A 24,548-nucleotide genomic window follows, 5' to 3' on the forward strand; every position below is an offset into this window, starting at 1 on the left:
TATGTTTTAATTGTTCTATAAGCCTCTTGCAAATTATACTGTCTGGTACCCTGTAGACTACACACTATAGAAGCAAAAGGTTGGGAATTTAAAATGAGCATTATTGGGACACATCTGTTCTGTTCTTTTACTTCTAATTGAATCCATTTAACCAGAAAATACCTGTGCTCTCTTATCTACCAGTCATGTTTTTTCATTTTCTCTGCAGATATTAATTTGCTATTTTTCTATTTGCATCTAGTAAAAGTTACCTCTCACAATTTCAGGTTTTTGTTTTATCCCGTGTGGTACCATACAACAGCAATAACATGCCCCCCACATATGTGCAAAATACACCGAAAATCAATCGTTGTTTTGCATCTAGTAACTTATATTCTGACTCTGAAAGAATTTTGCTTAATTGGATGAACATAAACTATGAGAATACTCGACATGTGATATGGAAGAAGTGTCCCAAAGGTAAGAAGTTACTTTTTCCTTTAAACAAATTATTGCAAATTGTAGTGTGTTGATGTAGAAGGAGACATGGACCCACACTCCACTCAGAATCCATGGCTTCTAGACCTATCACCAACATTTACTTTCTGTTCTACAAAAATGATGCCTCCTTAACATCTTCAAGACATGTTTCCTCACATGTGAAATGGAAATAATGAAAGGTGCTTCTTCAACTTATTTTGAAGAATAACTGATTTTAAAAGCATATGGAGGAACTCTAGAAATGAAAGCCTTAATTATTGCCAACATTTTCAGCTATATTGGTGACCTTGCTCAAACTTTGTATATAACTAGTTGAGATCAAGTAAAATCTCTTAGAAAACATCTCACATGTCATATGATGATCATGTTGGATATAACTAAGCATAATAATGCTTCATGAATTCTTTGGAGGGTAGGTCATATTAGGCATTTCACATCCTTGTGATATAAATGAATTTACATTGTATGAGAACTGTCCTAAAAATGCACTTATTTAAAAAAATATATTAATATTTTTTTTCTGTGACAGATTCTCACTCTGTTGCCCAGGCTGGAGTACAATGTCACAATCTGGGCTCACTGCAGCACCATCTACCTGGTTCAAGTGATTCTCCTGCCTCAGCCTCCCAAGTAGCTGGGACTACAGGCACATGCCACCATGCCCGTCTAATTTTTTGTATTTTTAGTAGAGACGGGGTTTCACCATGTTAGCCATGATAGTCTTGATCTCTTGATCTTGTGATTTGTGCACCTCAGCCTCCCAAAGTGCTGGGATTACAGGCATAAGCCATCACACTTGGGCAGCAGTTACTTTTTTAGTTGAGTAATAAGCCTCTTGTAAATTATACAGGGTGGTGCTGAGACAGGTTGGTGTTCACAGATATGGGAAAGAGTGTGGTCATTGTTTCTTTAGTTTCATTTTGACTCCTCTCTTCCAAGTACATACAAACCTGTTGTGTTCAGAGTAGACTGTTTTTTAACATAAAATAACTTTTTAATATCCGATAAGCAGAATTCAGTTCAAACTTTAGAAGTAAGGGGAAGATTAAAAGTTCAGTTTAAAATGAGACTTTGAATTATGATTGCCCTTAAATTGAAGGTGTTGTTTTAGAAAATATTCCAGAAAACATCAAGAATGAAAAAGATATATTGATATGTTGATATTTGAGAACAGCAAACAGAATACTTTACCTTCTAATTGACATGCTGAAAATATCAAAATTTATATCTTATAAAAATGTATTTTCCCTACTAAAATACAAAAACCAAAGTACAAATAAATAATTCTAAAGTGAACTATGCAAATAACATAAAAAATTAGTTTTATTAATGTGGAGTAACACTTTGACCAGGGTGTCATAAAATATATACATATATTAAAATTAATATGTCCATTTTTTATAAATGTATTATGATTCTAATTTTACCAACACAGTGGCCTGTGCAAGTTAATTTCAAATATTTTGCTTTTTTTCCAGATAATACATTATAGACATTTACCTCTTTGCTGTTTTTTTGCACACTGAGTCCAATGCCTTTACAAAGCCTTTGTGCTTTCCAGATATCTTCATGGTTTCCTTTCTCATTTCATTCAAGTCATTGATTAAATGTCACCTTATCTGAGAAGGTTTCTCAATGTCTTCTCTAAAACAGCATATCCTTCAGTCCTACTCTTTCTTGCTCTATTTTTATTCTAAATAGCACTTTTTAAACATAAATGTATTTGTTTATTTTCTGTCTCTTCCAGTAGAATGTGATCTTCTGAATAAATTAGACAGGATTGTTCGTCGGCTAATTAGGAATGTGACCTTCTTAATTAGCTAAGGAACAGTCTTGTCTAATTTATTCCCAGAGCCTAGAACTGTGCCTAACAAAATAAGAGACATATACTGTCTTAGTTTTGCCATAACAGAAAGGTGCTATAACAAAATACCATAGACTGGGTAATTTATAAAGAACATATCATAGTTTTGCCATGACAGAAAAATGCTGTAACAGAATACCATAGACTGGGTTATTTATAAAGAACAGACACTTATCTCTCTTGGATCTAAAAGCTGAGAAGTCCAAGATTAAGGTACTGGCAGGTTATATGTCTGATGAGGGCTACTGTCTGCTTCCAAGATGGTGCCTAGATGATGCACACTCCAAAAGGAAGAACTCTGTGTCCTCACATGGCATAAGGCAGAAGGACAAAAGAGATAAACTCTCTCCACCAAACAACAGTGTATTATTGAGCAGTAAGATGAAGTAAGCTATCAAGGCATGAAAAGACATGTTGAAAACTTACAGGTATATTACTAGGTAAAAGGAGTCAATTTGAAAAGGCTACACACTGTGTAGTTTCAACTATATGACTTTCTGAAAAGTGTAAAACCACAAAGACAGGAAGAAGATCAGTGGATTCTATGGGTTAGTGGGAAGGAACGATGAATAGGTAGAGTACACAGGATGTTTAAGATAGTGAACTACTTTTGATACTATAATTGTGGAGACATGTCATTATACATTTGTTAAAACCCATAGTATGTATAATACCAAGAGTGGGTCCTGATGTCAACTGTGAACTTTGGGTGATAATGATTTGTTAATGTAGGTTCATCAGTTGGACTAAATGTACCACTACAGTGCAGAAGTTTGGTAGTGGGGGAGGACTGTGTGTGTATGGTAGCTCTCTGTAACTTCGAATTCCTTTTGCTGCAAACATAAAAATGCTTTAAAAAGCTATTTAAAAAGGATTTAGGGGGGAAGTGCACCAAGATGGCCAAATAGAAACAGCTCCAGAGTGGAGTTCTCAGCGATAGTGATACAGAAGGCGAGTGATCTCTGCATTTCCAACCAAGGTACCAGGTTCATCTCAATGGGACTGCTTGGACAGTGGGTGTAGCCCAACAAAGACAAACTGAGGCATGCTGAGGTGCCGCCTCACCCAGGAAGTGCAACTGGTTGGAGGACCCCCCACCCCACCCCAACTACCTAATGGAGGCTATCGTGGACTTTTCCCATCCACTCTGGTGCTCCAGTTTAGATAATGTGCTTCTCCCATGGTCTTCATAACCCATAGACCAGGAGATTCCCACTGGGCCGACAAGTGCCGTGGGCTTCCAGCACAAATCTGGGCTACCATGTCAGCCAGCACCACCGGTTTTCAGCACAAATCTGGGTGGCTGTTTTGGCTGTGGCCTTGAATGCATGTGAGACAGAGCCTCCCACTCCCCTGAAATAAGGGGAGCTGAAGGTAGGGAGCCAAGTGATCTGGCTCAGCAGGTTCTATCCCCACAAAGATCAGCAAACTGAAACCCTCTGGCTTCAGAGTTTCACAGCCAGCACAGCAGTTTTAGCTTGACCCAGGACAGTTGAGCTTGGTAGGGAGAAGGGTGTCTGCCATTACCAAGGCAGTTGTAACCTTACCTGTGTAAACAAAAGTATGAGGAAGTTTACACAGCAGCTGGACGGAGCCCGTGGCAGCTCAGCAGTGCCTCTATGGGCAGACTGTGACTAAACTCCCTCCTTGCTGGGCAGGGCATCTCTAAAAAAAGGCAGCAGCATGTCAGGGACTTCTAAATAAAACCCCACCTTCTTGGGACAGAGCACCTGGGAAAAGGGGTGGTTGTGATTTCTGCTGTAGCAGACTTCAATGTCCCTGCCCAGCAGCCCTAAAGGGAGCAATGGAGCTCCCGGTGCAGTGCTTGAGCTCTGATAAGGGACAGACTGCTTCCTCAGGTGGCTCCCTGACCCACAAATATCCCCAAAGACACCTCATACAGGAGAACTCTGGCTGATATTTGGTGGGCACCCTTCTGGGATGAAGCTACCAGAGGAAAGAACAGGCAGTAATCCTTGCTGTTCTGCAGCCCCCGTGGGTGATTCCCAGGCAAGCAGGATCTGGAATAGACCTCCATCAGTCCTGCAGCAGAGGGGCCTGTTAGAAGGAAAACAAAAAAAAACCAGAAAGAAATAGCTTCAACATCAAAAGAAAGCACATCCACTCAGAGAGCCCATCTGAAAGTCACCAACTTCAAAGACCAAAGGTAGACAAATCCACGAAGATGGGAAGAAACCAGTGCAAAAAGCATAAAATGACCAAAACCTGGCACGTCTCTTATCCTCCAAGTGATCACAACTCCTCACCAGCAAAACTGGATGTAGAGTGAGTCTGACAAATTGACAGAAGCAGGCTTCAGAAGGTGGGTAACAACAAACTTCTCTGAGCTAAAGAAGCATGTTCTAACCCAATGCAAAGAAATTAAGAACCTTGAAAAAAGGTTAGATGAAATGCTAAGTAGAACAACCAACTTAGAGAAGAACATACACAACTTGATGGAGCTTGAAAACACAGCACACGAACTTCACAAAGCATACAAAAGCTTCAATAGCCAAAACAATCAAGCAGAAGAAAGGATATCAGAAAATTGAAGATCAACTCAATGAAATAAAATGAGAAGGCAAGATTAGAGGAAAAAGAGTGAAAAGAAATGAAAAAAAGCCTCCAATAAATATGGGATTACGTGAAAAGACCTAATCTACATTTGACCAGTGTACCTGAATGTGATGAGGAGAATGAATCCAAACAGAAAAACACTCTTCAGGATATTATCCAGGAGAACTTCCCCAGCCTAGCAAGGCAGTCCGACATTCAAATCCAGGTAATGCAGAGAACATCACAAACATATTCCTTAAGAAGAGCAACCCCAAGGCACATAATCATCAGATTCGCCAGAGTTGAAATGAAGGAAAAAATGCTAAGGGCAGCCAGAGAGAAAGGTTGGGTTACCCACAAAGGGAAGCCCATCAGACTCACAGCAGATCTCTTGGCAGAAATGCTACAAGCCAGAAGAGAGGGGGCCAATATTCAATATCCTTAAAGAAAAGAACTTTCCACCCAGAATTTCATATCCAGCCAAACTAAGCTTCATAAATGAAGGGGAAATAAAATCCTTTATGGACAAGCAATTATTGAGAGATTTCATCACCAGCAGGCCTGCCTTACAAAAGCTCCTGAAGGAAGCATTAAACTTGGAAAGTAAAAACCAGTACCAGCCACTGCAAAAACCTACTAAATGGTAAATGCTATTGACACAGTGAAGAAACTGTGTCAGCTAATGAGCAAATCAGCCAGTTGGTATCAAAAGGGCAGGATCAAATTCATGCATAACAATATTAACCTTAAATGTAAACTGCTAAATGCCCCAATCAAAAGACACAGACTGGCAAATTGGATAAAGAGTCAAGATCCATCAGTGCGCTGTATTCAGGAGACCCATCTCATGTGCAAAGACACACATAGACTCAAAATAAAGGGATAGAAGAAGATTTACCAAAGAAATACAGAGCAAGAAAAAAGCAAGGGTTGCAATCCTAGTCTCTGTAAAATGGTCTTACACCAACAAAGATCAAAAGAGACAAAGAAGGGCATTACCTAATGGTAGAAGGATCAATGCAACAAGAAGAGCTAACTATCCTAAATATATATGCACCCAATACAGGAGCAACCAGGTACATAAAGCAAGTTCTTAATGACCTACAAAGAGACTTAAACTCCCAAACAATAATAATAGGAGACTTTAACACTTTACTGTCAATATTAGACAGATCAATGAGACAGAAAATTAACAAGAATATCCAGGACTTGAATGCAGATCTTGACCAATGGGACCTGATAGACATCTACAGAACTCTCCACCCCAAATCCAGAAAATATACATTCTTCCAGCACCACGTTGTACTTACTCTAAAATTGACCACATAATTGGAAGTAAATCACTCCTCAGCAAATACAAAATAACAAAAATCATAACAACCAGTCTCTCAGACTACAGTGCAATCAAATTAGAACTCAGGATAAAGAAACTCACTCAAAACTACACAACTATATGGAAACTGAAAAACTGGATGCTGAATGACTACTGAATAAATAATGAAATGAAGGCAGAAATAAAGATGTTCTTCTAAGTCAATGAGAATGAAGACACAAGATACCAGAATCTCTGGGACATTTAAAGCATGGTCTAGAGGGAAATTTATAGCACTGAATGCCCACATGAGAAGTGAGGAAGGGTATAAGATTGACACCCTATTATCACAGTTAACACATGGACACAGGGAGGGGAGCATCACACACTGGGGTCTGTCAGGGGAAATAGAGAAGGGACAGCGAGGGGTGGGGAGTTGGGGAGAGATAACATAGGGAGAAATGCCAGATACAGGTGATGGGGAGGAAGGCAGCAAATGTATGTATGTATGCAACAATCTTGCATGTTCTTCACATGTACCCCAAAACCTAAAATGCAATTAAAAAAAAAAAAAACTAGAGGGACAAGATGAAACAAATTTAAAAGCTAGCAGAAGACAAGAAATAACTAAGATCAGAGCAGAACTCAAGGAGATAGGGACTCAAAAAACACTTCAAAAAAATGAACACATTCAGGAGCTAGTTGTTTGAAAAGATCAACAAAATAGACCACTAGCCAGACTAATAAAAAAGAAAAATCAAATCAATGCAATAAAAAATGATAAAGGGGATATATCCACCGATTCCACAGAAATACAACCTACTATCAGAAATTGCTACAAACAACTCTATGCACATAAACCAGTAAACCTGGAAGAAATGGATAAATTCCTGGACCCTGACACCCTCCCAAGACTAAACCAAGAAGAAGATGAATCTCTGAATAGACCAATAACAAGGTCTGAAGTTGAGGCAGCAATTAATAGCTTACCAACCAAAAACGTCCAGGTGCAGATGTGTTCACAGCTTAATTCTACCACACGTACAAAGAGGATCTGGTTCCATTCCTTCTGAAACTATTCCAAACAATACAAAAAGAGGGAATCCACTCTAACTCATTTAATGAGACCAACATTATCCTCATATCAAATCCTGGCAGAGACACAAATAAAAAAATTTCAGGCCAATATCCATGATGAACATTGATGCAAAAATCTTCCATAAAATACTGGCAATCCGAATGCAACAGCACATCAAAAAGCTTATCCATCATGATCACGTAGGCTTCATCCCGGGGATGCAAGGCTGGTTCAACATACGCAAGTCTGTAAAGGTAATCCGTCAGATAAACAGAACCAAAGGCAAAAACCACATGATCATCTCAATAGTTGCAGAGAAGGCATTCAACAAAATTAAACAGCACTTTATGCTAAAAACTCTCAATAAACTAGGTGTCCATGGAATGTATCACAAAATAATAAAAGCTATTTATGACAAACTCACAGCCAATATCATACTGAGCGGGCAAAAACTGGAAGCATTCCCTTTGAAATCTGGCACCAGACAAGGATGCCCTCTCTCACCACTCCTATTCAATATAGTATTGGAAGTTCTAGCAAGAGGAATCAGGCAAGAAAAAGAAAGGGCATTCAATTAGGAAAGAGGAAGTCAAATTGTCTCTATTTGCAGAAGACATGATTGGATATTTGGAAGACCCCATCGTCTCAGCCCCAAATCTCCTTAAGCTGATAAGCAACTTCAGCAAAGTCTCAGGATACAAAGTCAATGTGCAGAAATCACAAGCATCCCTATACACCAATAACAGACAGAGAGCCAAATCAAGAGTGAACTCCCATTCACAATTACTACAAAGAGAATAAGATACCTAGGAATACAACTAACAAAGGATGTGAAGGACCTAGTCAAGGAAAACTACAAACCACTGCTCAAGGAATTAGGAGAGGACACAAACAGATGCAAAAACATTCCATGCTCATGGTTGGAAAGAATCAATATCATGAAAATGGCCATACTGCCCAAAGTAATTTATGGATTCAATACTATCCCCATCAAACTACCATTGACCTTCATCACAGAACTGGAAAAAACCACCTTAAACTTCATATGGAACCAAAAAAGAGCCAGCTTAGCCAAGACAATCCTAAGCAAAACGAACAAAGCCGGAAGCATCACACTACCAACCTTAAACTATAATACAAGGCAACAGTAATCCAAACAGCATGGTACTGGTAGAAAAACAGAGGTATAGACCAATGGAACAGAGGCCTTGGAAGTAATGCCACACATATACAACCATCTGATCTTTGACAAACCTGACAAAAGCAATGGGAAAGGAATCCCTGTTTAATAAATGATGTTGAGGAAACTGGCTAGCCATGTGCAGAAAGCTGAAACTGGACCCCTTCTTTATACCTTACATAAAAATTAACTCTCGGTGGATTAAAGATTTAAACATAAGACCTAACACTATAAAAACCCTAGAAGAAAACCTAAGCAATACGATCCAGGACATTGGCAGAGGCAAGGACTTCATGACTAAAACATCAATAGCAATGGCAACAAAAGCCAAAATAGACAACTGGGATCTTAAATGTAAGAACTTCTGCACAGCAAAAGAAACAAATCATTAGAGTGAACTGGCAACCAATAGAACGGGAAAAAATTTTTGTAAGCTACCCATCTGACAAATGACTAATATCCAGAATCTAGAAAGAACTAAAACAAATTTACAAGAAAAAAAAACCATCAAAAAATGGGCAAATATTATAAACAGACACTTTTCAAAAGGAGTAATTTATGCGGCCAACAAACATGGGAAAAATGCTCATTATGACTGGTCATTAGAGAAATGCCAATGAAAACCACATTGAGATACTGTCTCACACCAGTTAGAATGGCGATCATTAAAAAATCTGGAGACAACAGATGCTAGAGAGGATGTGGAGAAATAGGAATGCTTTTACACTGTTGGTGGGAGTGTAAATTAGTTCAACCATTGTAGAAGACTGTGGTGATTCCTTAGGGATGTAGAAATACCATTTGACACAGCAATCCCATTACTGGGTATATACTCAGAGGATTATAAATCATTCTGTTATAAAGACACGTGCACATAATGTTCATTGCGGCACTGTTTACAATAGCAAAGACTTGAAACCAACCCAAATGCCCATCAGTGATAGACTAGGTAAAGAAAAGGTGGCACATATACACCATGGAATACTATGCAGCCATTAAAATGGATGAGTTCATTTCCTTTGCAGGGACATGGATTAATCTGGAAACGATCATTCTCAGCAAATTGATATAAGAACAGAAAACCAACACCACATATTCTCACTCATAGGTGGGTGTTGAACAGTGAGAACACATGGACACAGGAAGTGGAACATCACACACTGGGGTCTGTTGGGGGGTGGTGGACTAGCGGAGATATAGAGGAGTGGGGAGATTGGGGAGGGATAACATTGGGTGATAACATAGGGATACCTAATGTAGATGATGGCGGGGATGGAGGTAGGAAACCAGCATGGCATGTGTATACCTGTGTAACTGTCCTGTACGATCTGTACATGTGCCCCGGAACTTAAAGTATAAGAAAACATATCTATCTATCTATCCATCTATCTATCTATCTGTATCTCAAATTAAAAACAATCTGAAAACAAAAACAAAAAACAAAAAATTTGAAATAAATTTTAAGGCAAAAAAAAAATCCATTGTTAGACTCATTAAGCGATATGTCTAGTAAATCTGAATCCATTGTTCTGATGACCTGTGCCTTGTAAAAATGCTTCAGAAAATTCATGAAGTTCAGTACATTGCAATTTATCTAAAATTATTTGTGTCTTTTAGGTAAGCGTTGATCTATATTCAAGTGTTTAATAATGTTAGATAAAACTCATGTTTTCTAAAATATTACTATAGAATATATCTGTAAGTTCCACACCAAGCTTTAAACCCTGTGTGAGCATGTTGAAGGTTCTGAATAAATGTCTCTTAAATAAATCAATGGCTAAATGGATGATTATACAGATCAAGCCAAAATAAATTAAAAAGATGTTCAAGTATTTAAAACCAGATAAAAATCTGAACATCTGACAGGAACAAGCCAACAGCTTATTTTTATATCAGATATGATACCTTTACCCTTGAGGATATAATTAACCTATAAATAGTATTCTATGCAAACTTACTTTGTTTTGATGTGTTGATGTGCACTCTTATGTTGTCTTCATTCTGCTCATCTTAGATCATACATTCTCTGTTTCTGTTTTCCTTTGTGTATTACCATATATAGCATTCTTTCTTTTACCCAAATTACTTTCCTCGATCTTGTTACTTACCTAAGATTCTTATTTCTATATTACCTTTTTCTTATTTCCTTTTTCTTTTCAATATCATCCTTTATGTGCCTTCCACCTCTCCTTCAATCTCTGTATTTTCCCTTGACCATACAGGGAATAAACATTTAAATTTTATGAGTTTTTCCAGAAGATACTGCTCACTGTGGCTTCTGCTTACAAATTACAAGCTTTTTGAGCATTACAGTTGTTCAGATTCAAACGGAGGCATTTCCTCTATTCTCTGATATACAGACACCATTTTTCCTCAGATTTCTTGTCTCACCCTTTTACATTAGCTAAAGCATTTTGGTTTTCTTTGTGGCTCACAAGATCTTCCTTAACAATCTCTGTTCAAGGTCTCTTTCCTTTACCACATTGATATTTTCCTTCTTCTGTCTTTGCTCCAAACCTCTACATTTTGGCCATCTGTGTCCGCTTGCGTTTTTAAGGTACTCTTCCGATGCCTCCCAGATCCAAATCTACCTCAGATCTATGTCGTCAACTCCAGTTCTGTAGATCTTTTGTTGTTTGTTTTGAGACAGAGCCTTGCTCTGTCACCTTGGTTGAAATTCAGGGGCGCAATCTCACCCCATTGCAACCTCTGCCTGCCGGATTCAGGCAATTCTCCTGCCTTAGCCTACCAAAGAGCTGGGATTACAGGTGGATGCCACCATGCCCAACTAATTTTTGTATTTTTAGTAGAGATGGGGTTTCACCATGTTGGCCAGGATGGTCTCGGTCTGCTGACCTCATGATCCGCCCACCTTGGCCTCCCAAGTGCTAGGATTACAGACGTGAGCTACTGCACCCAGCCCAGTTCTGTATATCTTATTCCTTATGAACACCTTCATTAGAATGTCACATAAGCACCTCAAATTTCACTGGTCAAAAATCTAGGCATCTCTCCTTCCTGCATCTAATTAATCACCAACCATCAATTTATTTTGATTCTATCAATAAATTATCTTCTGAATCTACCTACTTTTTTTTTATCTCCACTGTCACTCTTGTAATTTATACCATTTCCATCTCTGTCCCCTTCTCATATTTACCACATCCAGTTCTGCCATTTGCTCGTTGTTACTCACACAGCCATATGTGGTTTTTCATAAAACACAAATTTCAGCATCAGACTCCTGACTAAAATCCTTTAAAGGTCTTGTATTCACTTCAATTCATTGTATTCGATTCAATTAATTCTACAATCCATTACACCCATAACTCTCTGTGTTCACTTTTGCACATTATTCTTCAGGCCTTTAACTATTGAGTGGCTCCTGCTTTTTTTTTCTTTTAAGTTCATGGGTACATGTTCAGATTTGTTGTATAGGTAAACTCATGTCACTGGGAATGTTTTATAGATTATTTCATCATTCAGGTATTAAGCCCAGTACCTATCAGTTATTTCTTCTGATCCTCTCCCTCCTCCCATCCTCCACCCTCCTGTAGACCCCAGTGTCTGCTGTTTCCCTCTATGTGTCCATGTGTTCTCATCTTAAAAGCTCCCACTTTTAAGTGAGAACATGCCGTGTTTCTTCCTGCATTAGTTTGTTTAGGTTAATGGCCTCGAGCTCCATCCATGTTCCTGCAAAGGACATGATCTCATTCTTTCTTATGGCTGCATATTATTCCATGGTGTATATGTACCATGCTTTGTTTATGTAGTCTATCATTGATAGGTATGTAGGTTGATTCCATGTCTTTGCTATTACGAACAGTGCTGTAGTCAATATATCCATGCATGTATCTTTATGATCGGACATATTATATTCCTTTGGGTATATACCCAGTAATGGGATTGCTGGGTTGAATGGTAGTTCCATTTTTAGGTCTTTGAGGAATCGCCACACCGCCTTCCACAATGGCTGAACTAATTTACACTCCCACGGACAGATTATAAGTGTACCTTTTTCTCTGCAACCTCTCCAACACCTGTTACTTTTTGACTTTGTAATAAGAGCCATTCTGACTGGTGTGAGATGATATTGCACTGTGGTTTTCCTTTGCATTTCTCTAATGATCAGTGATGTTAAGCTTTTATTCATATACTTCTAGGCTTTCGAAAAGTGTATGTATGTCTTTTGAAAAGTATCTCTTCATGTCTTTTGTCTACTTTTTAATGGGTTATTTCGTTTTGGCTTGTAAATTTAAGTTCCTTATAGATGATGTTATATTCCTTATATTAGATCTTTGTCAGGGTGCATAGATTGCAAAACTTTTCTCCCATTCTGTAGGTGGTCTGTTGACTCTGTTGATAGTTTCTTTTGTTATGCAAAAGTTCATTAGTTTAAATAGATTCCATTTGGTCAATTTTTGCTTTGGTTTCAGTTACTTTTGGTGTCCTTGTCATGAAATTTTTGCTCATGTCTTCATGAAGAATGGTAATACCAAAGTGAGGTTTTTGTATTTTGGGATTTTACATTTAACATTTTAATACAATTTGGAATTTTCGTATATGGTGTAAGGAAGTGAGTCCAGTTTCAATCTTCTGCATATGACTAGCCAGTTATCCTGTGTCACTATTTATTGAATGGGGGGTCCTTTCCCCATTGCTTGTTTTTGTCAGTTTTGTCAAAGATCAGATAGTTTTAGGTGTGTGACCTTGTTTCTGAGCTCTCTATTCTGTTCCATTGGTCTGTGTGTCTGTTTTTGTACCAGTCATGCCCTTTTTGTTACTGTGGCCCCATTATATAGTTTGAAGTTGAAAAGAGTGAAGCCTCCAGCTTTGTTCTCTTTGTTTAGGATTACCTTGGCAATTTAGGCTCTGTTTTTGGTTCCATTTGAGTTTTAAAATAGTTATTTCTAGTTCTGTGAAGAATGTCATTAGTAGTTTTATAAAAATAGCACTGAGTCTGTAAATTGCCTTGGGCCATATGGCCATTTTAACAATATTGATTCTTCCTATCTGTGAGCATAGAATTTTTCTTCCATTTGTTGGTGTCATCGCTGATTTCTTTGAGCATTGTTTTGTAATTGCCATTGAAGAGATCTTTCACTTTCCTTGTTATTCCTAGGTGTTTTATCATTTTTGTGGCAATTGTGAATGTGATTGCATTCCTGATTTGGCTCTTGCCTGACTGTTGTTGGTGTTTAAGAATGTTAGTGATTTTTTTGTACATTCATTTTATATCTTGAGACTTTTCTAAAGTTGTTGATCAGCTTAAGGAGCTTTTGTGTTGAGACTATGGAGTTTTCTAGATACAGAATTGTGTTGTCTTAAAACAGGGAAGATTTTATTTCCTTTTTTCCTATTTGGATATCTTTTCTTTCTTTCTTTTGCTGGATTGCTCTGGCCAGGACTTCCAGTACTATGTTGAATAGGACTAGTGAGAGGGCATCCTTGATTTGTGCCAGGTTTTAAGGAGAATACTTCCATCTTTGCCCATTGAGTATGATATTGGCTGTGGGTTTATTATAGATAGCTCTTATTATTTTGAGGTATGTTTCTTTAATACCTAGTTTATTGAGAGTTTTTGACATGTAGAGGTGTTGAGTTTTGTTCTAAGCCATTTCTGCAGCTATTGAGATAATTCTGCTTTTTCTCTTTAGTTCTGTTTATGAGATGAGTCACATTTTTTTATTTGCATACATTATATTTACCTTGTGTTGCAGGGATAAAGACTACGTGATCATAGTAGATTAGCTTTTTGATATGCTGCTGAACTCAGCTTGCCAGTATTTTATTGAGGATTCTTGCATCAATATTCATCAAGGATATTGGCCTGAAGTTTTCATTTTTTGTGTGTGTGTGTCTCTGCCAGGCTTTGGTATCAGGATGATTCTGAACTCATAGAATGAGTTAGGGATGTGGAGATCTTTCTTCTCAGTTTTTGGGAATGAGTTCAGTAGGAATGATACCAGTTATTCTTTGTACATCTGGTAGAATTTGGCTGTGAATCCATTTGGTCCTGGGCTTTTTGTGCCTGGTAGGCTATTTATTTCTGAATCAGTTTTGGAGCTCATTATTGGTTTGTTTAGAAATTCAGTTTATTTCTAGCTAAGTCTTTGGAGGATGTTTTTGTCTAGAAATTTATCCATATATTCTAGACTTTCTAGTTTATGTGCTTAGAGATGCTCATAATCTCTGATAATTATTTGTATGTCTGTGGGGTCACTGGTACACTTTGTAATTTCTAATTTTGCTTATTCACATCTTCTCCCATCTTTATTATTCTAGCTAATGGTCTGTTTCATTATTTTTTTTTCACCATCTCAACTCCTGAATTTGTTCATCTTTTGAATGGTTTTTCGTGCCTCAATCTCCAGTCAGTTCAGCTCTGATTTTAGTTATTTCTTGTCTTCTGCTAGTTTGGAGGTTTGTTTGCTCTTGGGTCTTTGGAACTTTTAATTGTCATGTTAGGTTGTTAAATTAAGATGTTTCTAACTTTTCCATGTGGGCATTTAGTGCCATAAATTTCCTTTTTAATATTACTTTAGATATATCCCAGAGCTTCTGGTATGTTGTATCTTTTTCTTCATTAGTTTCAAAGAACTTCTTGATTTCTGCCTTAATTTCATTATTCAACCGAAAGTCATTCAGGATCAAGTTATTCAATTTCCATGTAATTATATACTTTTGAATAAAATTTTTAGTCTTGATTTCTGAATTTCTTATACTGTAGTCCAAGAAGTGGTTGTTATGATTGCAGCTATTTTGCACTTGCTGAAGAGTGTTTTATGTCCAATTATGTGATTGATTTTGGAGTGTGTGTCATATGACAGAAGGATGTATATCCTGTTGCTTTTGGGTAGATAGTTCTGTAGATGTCTGTCAGGTTCATTTGATCCAGTGCTGAGTTCAGGTCCTGAATATCTTTGTTAATTTTCTGCCTTGATGATCTAATACTATCAGTAGGTTGTTAACATCTCCCACTATTATTGTGTGGAAGTTTGTCTCTTCGAAGATCTCCAAGCACTTGCCTTATTAATGTAAGTGCTCCTGTGTTGGGTGTAGATAAATATAGGATACTTAGGCATTCTTGTTGAATTGAACCCTTTACCATTATGTAATTCCCTTCCTTGCCTTTTTTGATCTGCTTTGGTTTTGTCTGAAGTGTAGATTTCCAACCCCTGCTTCTAGTTTTGTTTTCCATTTTCTTGGTAGATTTTTCTCCATCTATTTATCTTGAGACTATGGGTGTCATTGCATATTAGACGGGTGTCTTGAAGACAGTATACCAATGGGTCTTTGTTCTTTATTCAGCTTACCACTCTATCCTTTAATTGGGGCATAAAGCCCCTTTACATTCGTTAGTATTGATATGTATGCGTTTGATACTGTCATCATGATATTAGCTGGTAGTAATGCAGACTTGATTGTGTGGTTGCTTTATAGTGTCACTGTTCTTTGTACTTCCATATGCTTTTCTAGTGGCTACTAATGGTCTTTTCTTTCTATATTTAGTGGTTCTTTCAGGAGCTCTTGTAAGGCAGGTCTGGTGGTAACAAAGTCCCTCAACATTTGCTTGTCTGAATAGGATCTTATTTCTGCTTTTCCTATGAAGCTTAATTTGACCAGACATAAAATTCTGGGTTGAAACTTCTTCTCTTTAAGAATATTGAATATCAGCCTCCAGTCTCTTCTGGTTTGTTTGTAGGGTTTCTGCTGGGATGTCTGTTTTTTTTATTTTTTTTAATTTTTTTATTTTTATTTATTTATTTATTTATTTTTTTCCTGAGACGGAGTTTTGCTCTTGTTACCCAGGCTGGAGTGCAATGGCGCGATCTCGGCTCACTGCAACCTCCGCCTCCTGGGTTCAGGCAATTCTCCTGCCTCAGCCTCCTGAGTAGCTTGGATTACAGGCATATGCTACCATGCCCAGCTACTTTTTTTGTATTTTTAGTAGAGACGGGGTTTCACCATGTTGACCAGGATGGTCTCGATCTCTTGACCTTGTGATCCACCCGCCTCGGCCTCCCAAAGTGCTGGGATTACAGGCTTGAGCCACCGCGCTCGGCCGGGATGTCTGTTGTTAGTGTAACGCGCTTCTATTTGTAGGTGACCTGAATTTTCTCTCTAGGTGCCTTTAACAATTTTTCTTTCATTTTGACATTAGAGAATCTGACAATTATGTGTCTTGGGTATTATCTTCTTGTAAAGTACCTTACTGAAGTTCTCGGCATTTCTTAAATTTGAATGTTGTCCTCTCATAGATGATACCCTCAAATATGTTTTCCAAGTTGTTTATACTCTACCTGTCTCTTTCAAGGACACCAATGAATCATAGATTTGGTCTTCTTTAGTATTCTCTTTCTTTCCTCTCTGTCTTCTTTTAGTGAGGGTAATTTTCTCTGATTATATGATTTAGTGTTTTGCTTTATATTTTTTGTGTATCCATTGCATGATTTTTGGTTTGAAGTTACCATTAGACTTGCAAATATTGTCTTATAACCCAATATTTAACTTGATAACAACTTAACACTGCCTGCCTAAACAAACAAGTAAAAAGAAAGCCCTTAAGAACTCTGTGTCTTAACTGTATCCCTCCCCGTCTTCTGAACTTTTTATTGTTTCTTTTTATATTGTATAGCACTGTCTGTGCCTTGTAATGTTTTGTAGTTTTTATTTTAATTGGTTCATCGTTCAGTCTTGATACATTGAAAGTGGAGTTTACACACCACTTACAATGTTATTATACTCTGTACTTTTCTGTGTACTTATTATTACTAGTGTGTCATTGCTCATTATCATCCTCTTTTTTTCTGACTGAACTACTCCTTTTAGCATTTCTTGTAGGACAGGTATGTTGTTAATGAAATCCCTACGCTTTTGTTTGTCTGATAAACTATTTCTCCTACATGTTTGATGAGTATTTTTGCTGAATATACTATTCTAGAGCAAAAGGTTGTTCTGTTTTTCTCCCTTTTCCCCTTTCGTACTTTAAATATGTCATGCCACTCTGTCCTGGCCTGTAAGGTTTCCACTGAAAAATAAATATGTCCTGCCACTCTGTCCTGGCCTGTAAGGTTTCCACTGAAAAATAAATATGTCCTGCCACTCTGTCCTGGCCTATAAGGTTTCCACTGAAAAATCTACTGCCGGATTTATTGGAGCACAATTGTAAGTTATTTGTTTCTTTTCTCTTGCTGCTTTTAGGATTCTGTCTATACCTTTGATCTTTGGGAGTTTGATTTTTAAATTGCTGGGGGTATGTCTTCTTTGGGTTATATTGTTTGTTGTTCTATAGCCTTCTTGTTCTTGGATATTGATATCTATCTCTAGGTTTGGGAAGTTCTCTATTATTATTGCTTTGAATAATCTTTATACTTGTATCTCTTTCTCTACCTCCTCTCTAAGCTCAGTAACTCTTAGATTTGCCTTTTCGATGTCATTCTCTAGATTTTGTAGACATGCTACTTTTTTTTTTTCGTTTTTCTTTTGTTCCCTCTGACTGTTTATATTCAAATACCCTATCTTCAAACTCAGTAATTCTTTCTTTTGCTGATCAATTCTGCTATTAAAGGACTTTGATGCGTTATTTAGTACGCCAATTGCATGTTTCAGCTCCAGAATTCTGCTTGATTCTTTTTAATTATTTTAATCTCTTTGTTAAACTTATCCAATAGAAATCTGAAATCCTTCTCCATATTATCTTACATTTTTTTGAGTTTCCTCAAAACATCTATTTTGACTTCTCTGTCTAAATGGTCACCTATCTCTGTTGCTTTGTGATTTGTACTTGGTGATTCATTTAGTTTATTTGGTGAAGTCCTGTTTTTCTGAATAGTGTTGATGCTTGTATATGTTCTTCAGTGACTGGGCGTTGAAGAACTCTTAACATATTATACTACTCTCAATCTGGGCTTGTTCGTACTCATCCTTCTTAGAGTAGCTTTCTTGATACTCACGAGGACTTCAGTATCATATTCTAAGCTGTATCTGCTTGAGTGGGCACCCCGAGCCCGGCAATGTTGTACTTCTTGCAGACTCATAGAGGTATTGCCTCGATGGTCTTGGACAAAGTCCAGGGAAATTTTCTGGATTATCAGGTAAAGACTCTTGTTCTCTTTCTTTCCTTTCTCCAAAGCAAATGAAGTCTTGTTCTCTGTTCTGAGACTCCTGGAGCTAGGGGTGTAGTATCACAGGCACTTCCATAGTTACTAGTCTTAGGACTGTGGTGGGTCAGACTTCAAGCTAGCACAACACTGGGTCTTATCCAAGGCTTGCCGTAACCACTCCTTAACTACTGCTTATGTTTACTCAAGGTCCCGGGTCGCTGCCATCATCAGATAGCAAAGCCATCTAGGTTTATTCTCTTCTTTTCAGGGTGATGAGTGCCTCCAGGTCCCAAGTGTGTCCAGGGGTGCTGTTTGGAACTAAAGTCAATAATCTTTATACTCTACCTGGTATCCTGTTCAGCTGAGCTGGTACTAAAACCATAAGACACAGTCCTTCCCACTCTTCCCTCCTCTTTCCAAAGGCAAAGGAGCCTCACCCTGTGGCCACCACTACCATAGGCCCACAGTGAGTACTGCCAGACCACTGATGTTCTTTTTAGGTCCAAGGGCTCTTCCATAAGCTTGTAGTGACTTCTGCATGGACTGCGATTTCCCCTTCAGGGCTATGGGTGCCCCTTTATCCCAGAGCAGTTGGAGAAATGCCATTCACAAGTCACGTTCTGGAACTGGGGACTCCAGAAGCCCACTTGTTGCTCTACCCACTGTGGTCATGCTGGTGTCTAAGGTGCAAGACAAAGTTTTATTTACTGTTTCCTCTGTTTTAAACAGGTGAAAGTAGTCTTACCCCATAGCCACCACACCTGGGAGTGTACTGAGTCTCACCTGAATCCAGCAAGTCTCAGAGTCTCACTCAAGTTCCTAAATGTTATACCTGGGTATCGTTGGTGGTTATTCAGGGCCTAAGGCCTCTGGTTAGTGGTTGATGAATCTCGCCAAGACTGAGACCTTCCTTTCATGCCAGTGGGTTTCTTTCTGGCTCTGGATGTGTCTAGAAGTGGTGTCCAGGAGCTAGGTTGTAGAACAAGGACCTCACAACTCTGAAAAGTTACTTATCTTGCTGTGCTTGAACTGGTATTGAAGATGCAAGACAGGGTTCTCTCCACTCTTCCCTCCCTTCTCAGGCAGAGGGAAAGAATCTCTTTTGGAGCTGGAAGATGTACAGCCTGGGGTTAGGGAAGAAGTGATGCCAGTGCTCCCTTATTTGCCTACACTGGTATCTCAGTAGGTTGCAGTCCCCAAGTCCTCTGGCTCTGAGTCTAGTTCAGCACTAGGACTTGCCTAAGAGTTGCTATCCTTGTGGCCTATACTGCCTGTCAAGTTCATCTGGGGTCCCAGAGCACGTTAGTCTTCATGGTGAGCCTGTCATGGTGAGCCTTGTACAAACTCAAGTTTTGACCACTGTGATTGGTGATTCCCTTCTGGCTATGCCTGATTTATATGTTCCCTCTGTGGCTGGTCATCAGCTGAGTTTGTTCCAGTTTCGTTTTCTATTATAGGGCAGCACTGAGTTCAGTGCCTCACAACTGCTGCAGTATTCCTCTCCTCAGTGCTCAGAAATGCTCTCTGCCCCACACTGCAGCTGCCAAGGGTTAGGGGAGGGATGGTGTCAGCAATTTAAGACTGTCTTTCCTACATCTTCATTGCCTCTTTTAGTGATATGAATTTAAAGCCAGGTACTGTGAGTGTTCACCTCATTTTCACTTCTTATGAAGGTGTTTCTTTTGTGTAGATAGTTGTTAAATTGGTGTCTTTACTGCGGGATGATCAGTGGAACCATCTATTCTGCTATCTTGCTCCACCCTCGATTAATAAAAAAATATTTTTTCAATTTTAGGAATATTCACAATTGCGTTGAACACAATAGGGAACTCAGAACAACGAATATATATAATAGAATTTAGTATAATGAGTGTGACATTTCAAAATCCACAATAAATATTAATTTACTCATTAAATAGTGCTAGGTCAATTGGCTGATACTTTGGAATACAGGTAAAATTATCTCTGTATTACATACCATATACTGAAAATGAATAAATAAACACTGAGTTCGTAGATAACTTGAAGAAAAAATAAGTGAATCATTATCTGATTTTTATATGGTAATTCATTTAAAATAATCCTCACAAGGATAGAAGCCACTGAAAATGTCATTTGTTTAGCAAACATCTATTAATCCCCAGTTTATATGTTTAACACTGTTCTAGGGATTAAAGATGTAGTAGTGAACAAATGAGCCCAAATCCTCCTATCATGTCAGATAAATTCTAGTGAAAAGAAGCAAGTCAGCTGCATAGGCCTTGAAAATTAGTCCAGTCTCTTGAGTAGCAAGTGGGAATTTTCATCACTCATAATACATTTACAAGTTGATTAAACAGAATTTTATTATCTTTATAATTGGAACGCTTGGTAGCTTATTGAAATGAAAAAAATCAATAGAATTATAAATATTAAATGAATATATACACACACTCACATACTCATATAATTTAGCATTTTTTAAATATAGAAAAAGTACGGAAGTAAATATATGTTCATTCACCAACTGTTTTATCAATGTTTCCATGCCTGACTCCAGTGATTTCCAATTTAGCTGTCTTCTTTTCTTAATCCCATTAATCAGTACAAATTAGCACCCTTTGTAATGGCCAGAGAAATAACATTGTTTGTGATATCATTGATATTATTGTAATTAGAAAGTGAAGAAAGTTAAGATAGACAACCAACTATCATATTCCATAATGTTCAGAGTTAACTGTGTAGATAATTCATATTTGAAGAATTCTTACCTTTTAAGGTATGTTCTAAATATTACTCTCGTTTCCTCTCTCCTTCCTTCCTTGGTGTCATCATTTTTGCCACATTTACTATGCCTACATTATAAATACGTGTAACACTTATATTCTGTTACTACTATTCAACCACATGTAATATTATCTGGAACTTTCATTTTTACTGCATTTCACTATTAGATGGATAAATATCAAAATAATTGTATTTTTCTAATCACTTCAAGAATTTCTGTTCTCTTAGTTCTGTTCCTAAATATCTTAATGTGATTTATCTGTGAATGGTATCTTACCAAATATAAAATTTGGGGGTCATTATTTTTCTCTGAACACTGTACACGGTATCCCCACTATGTTATGCCTGTAAAGTAGCTGTGGAAAACTCAGATCAGCCTGATAGCTTGGTTCTGCACTTTTATGTACTGTCAAAATGAGTGAGGTTTTGAAGGATTTAAAACCTATTCTGAAATAGACATTTCTTTGTAAATTTAGCATATATTTTTTGGTGCTTATTTAAATTTTATGATATTGCTTGAAACTGAGACATGACTTTTTAAAATATTCTATTAACATTGATGACCTTGTATTATACCTGATATTTTTGTATAATCTTAGAGGATATTTAACATTTATTAACTATGGTATTTATTATATTATTATTCTGCAGATAATTTTCATTATATCCTAAAAGTTATCTCCTTTCTTTACTTTAGAAATTTTATTATGAATAATATTGAATATATATATATATATATATATATAAAATTTGGCAAATTAAATTCATTTTAAAATGTGAATTAGCCTTGCATTCTGGCACAAACTCAGATTTTCCACGATAGTTAAATCCTTTTTATATACCTTACCTGGAAGAGTTTACTGTTACTTTAGTTGATTGATTTAATTTAATGATAATTAGTCTGTAATTTTTTTCTACCATTTTTTAAATTCAGTTAATGCAAACCTTAGACAATTACCTGGAAAACATTCTTTTTTTGGAGAAAGAGTTTCTGTGATAGTGACATTTCTTATTTTGAAAGAGTTTCTGTCATAGTGGCATTTCTTGTTTTTTGAATTTTGTGGTATTCACTGATAAGACCATCTTTTTTTCTTTGTGGGATGATTTTAAATAACAAATTAATTGTTTAATTGTTTTAGGATTATTTTTATTTGTCATTTTTCATTGAGATTTTGTAACAAATTTTTATGAAATCAATGCGATTTATCTAAAATTAAAAAAATTAGCACAAAATTATTCACAAATTGTATCTATTCTATTATATGCAACTTCTGTAATTGTTTTCTTTTTATTTTCAATATTTTTTCTTATAGCATCTTCTGTTTTAATTCAATCTTTTTCCATAGCAATTTTTTACCTTGATACTGAAAATATTTTACTTAATTTCCGGTTTATTGGTCATTTATATAAAAGTTATATCAAGTGTTACATAGATTACTTTATATCACATTTCCTGTAACCCATCTTATAACTATTATATGTGGCTGGTCTTATAATGATTTACAGTTCACATATCTTCATAACTCAACTACCTTTGCATGCAGAATTATCTGTGTTGGCATTAAAGAATATACCACATTGCATTTCAGAAGTGTTTCAAAACAAAATTCAAAAATGCCCTATCTTATGTTTTATGAGAATAGACATGGAAATCTGAAATTACTAGCAAACAGAATCCAGCAATATAGAAAAAATATTAAATATAATCTGGAGATGAAATCTATCTTAGGAATACAAAGTTGTTTTAACATAAATGCCCGTCTATGTAGTACATCATATGAATGAAATAAAAATGAAGAAAAAGGAATATTTCAGTTGACACAGTAACAGTAAAGTTATGTATCTAGCAAGAGACTTGTATCAAGAATATATAAAAAACACAAGTAAGTGGTAAACACAAATAACCCAATTTAAAAATGCACAAAATATTTAAATAGACATTTCTAAAAGGAAAATAAGTAAATGACCCATAAGCATATGAAAAGATGTTCAGCATAATTAGCAATTTGGGAAATGCAAGGCAAAATCACAGTAAGTTAGCATTTGGCACCAACTTGTGTAACTAAAATTTTTAAAAAGTCGAGTTTAAAAGCTTCTGCACAGCAGTGGATACAATCGACAAAGTAAAGAGACAACCCACAGAATGGGAGAAAATATTTGCAAAATACCCATCTGATAAGGGATTAATAGCCAGAATATATAAGGAGCTCAAACAATCCTATAGGAACCAAAGATTTAATACTCTGATTTAAAAAATGGGCAATAAATTTGAATAGATATTTTTCAAAAGAAGACATACAGATGGTAACTAGGCATATGAAAAGGTGCTCAACATCACTGATCATCAGAAAAAGGATGCAAACCAAAACTACAGTGAGATATCATCTAACCTCAGTTAGAATGGCCTATGTCCAAAAGATAGGCAATAAAAAATGCTGATGAGGATGTGGAGAAAAGGAAATCCTTGGACACTTTTGATGGTAATGTACATTAGTATAATCACTGCGGAGAACTATTTGGAGGTTCCTCAGAAAACTAAAAATTGAGCTACAGTATAATTCAGAAATCCCACTGCTGGGTATAAATTCAAAAGAGAGGAAACCAGTGTATCGAACAGATAAATCTGCACTCAGCAGTTTGTTGCAGCACTGCTCACCATAGCTAAGATTTGGAAACAACCTACGTGTCCATCAGAAGATGAACAGATTTTTAAAAAATATGGTACATATGCACAGTGGGGTACTCTTAAGCTATAAAAAAAAAAAATAAAAAAGCAAGTCCTGTCATTTGCCACAACATGAATGGAACTGGAAATCATTATATTAGGTGAAATAAGCAAGACACAGATAAACAAACATTGCATGTTCTCACTTACTTATGGAATCTAAAAATCAGAACAACTGAACTCATGGACATAGAGAGTAGAAGAATGGTTACCAGGGACTGGGAAGGGTAGTGGAGGGATGGAGAATCGTGGGGATAGATAATGGGTACAAAAAAGAAGAGTTAAAAAGAATAAGACCTACGATTTGATAGCCCAGCAAATAATAACTGTACATGTTCAGATAAAGAGTGTTATCAGATTGTTTGCAACTAAGTGGATAAATACTTAAGGAGATGGATACCCCATTCTTCATGATGTGTTTATTTCACATTGCATGCCTGTATCAAAACATCTCATATACCCCATAAATATATGCACCTAC

General features: G+C 36.9%; 1 protein-coding gene across 1 annotated transcript in view; it reads left to right on the forward strand.

Annotated features, from left to right (window-relative positions):
• The window catches only part of CFAP47 (cilia and flagella associated protein 47), a 440,981-nt gene that overhangs the window by 190,902 nt on the left and 225,531 nt on the right, over nucleotides 1-24,548 (forward strand). Inside the window, exon 33 of the mRNA XM_003924170.4 lies at nucleotides 267-459. Within this exon, the coding sequence (XP_003924219.4) occupies nucleotides 267-459 (193 nt within the window). The remainder of the gene's footprint in view (nucleotides 1-266; nucleotides 460-24,548) is intronic.

This window comes from Saimiri boliviensis, chromosome X, assembly GCF_048565385.1.
Source record: "Saimiri boliviensis isolate mSaiBol1 chromosome X, mSaiBol1.pri, whole genome shotgun sequence".
NCBI lineage: Eukaryota > Metazoa > Chordata > Mammalia > Primates > Cebidae > Saimiri > Saimiri boliviensis.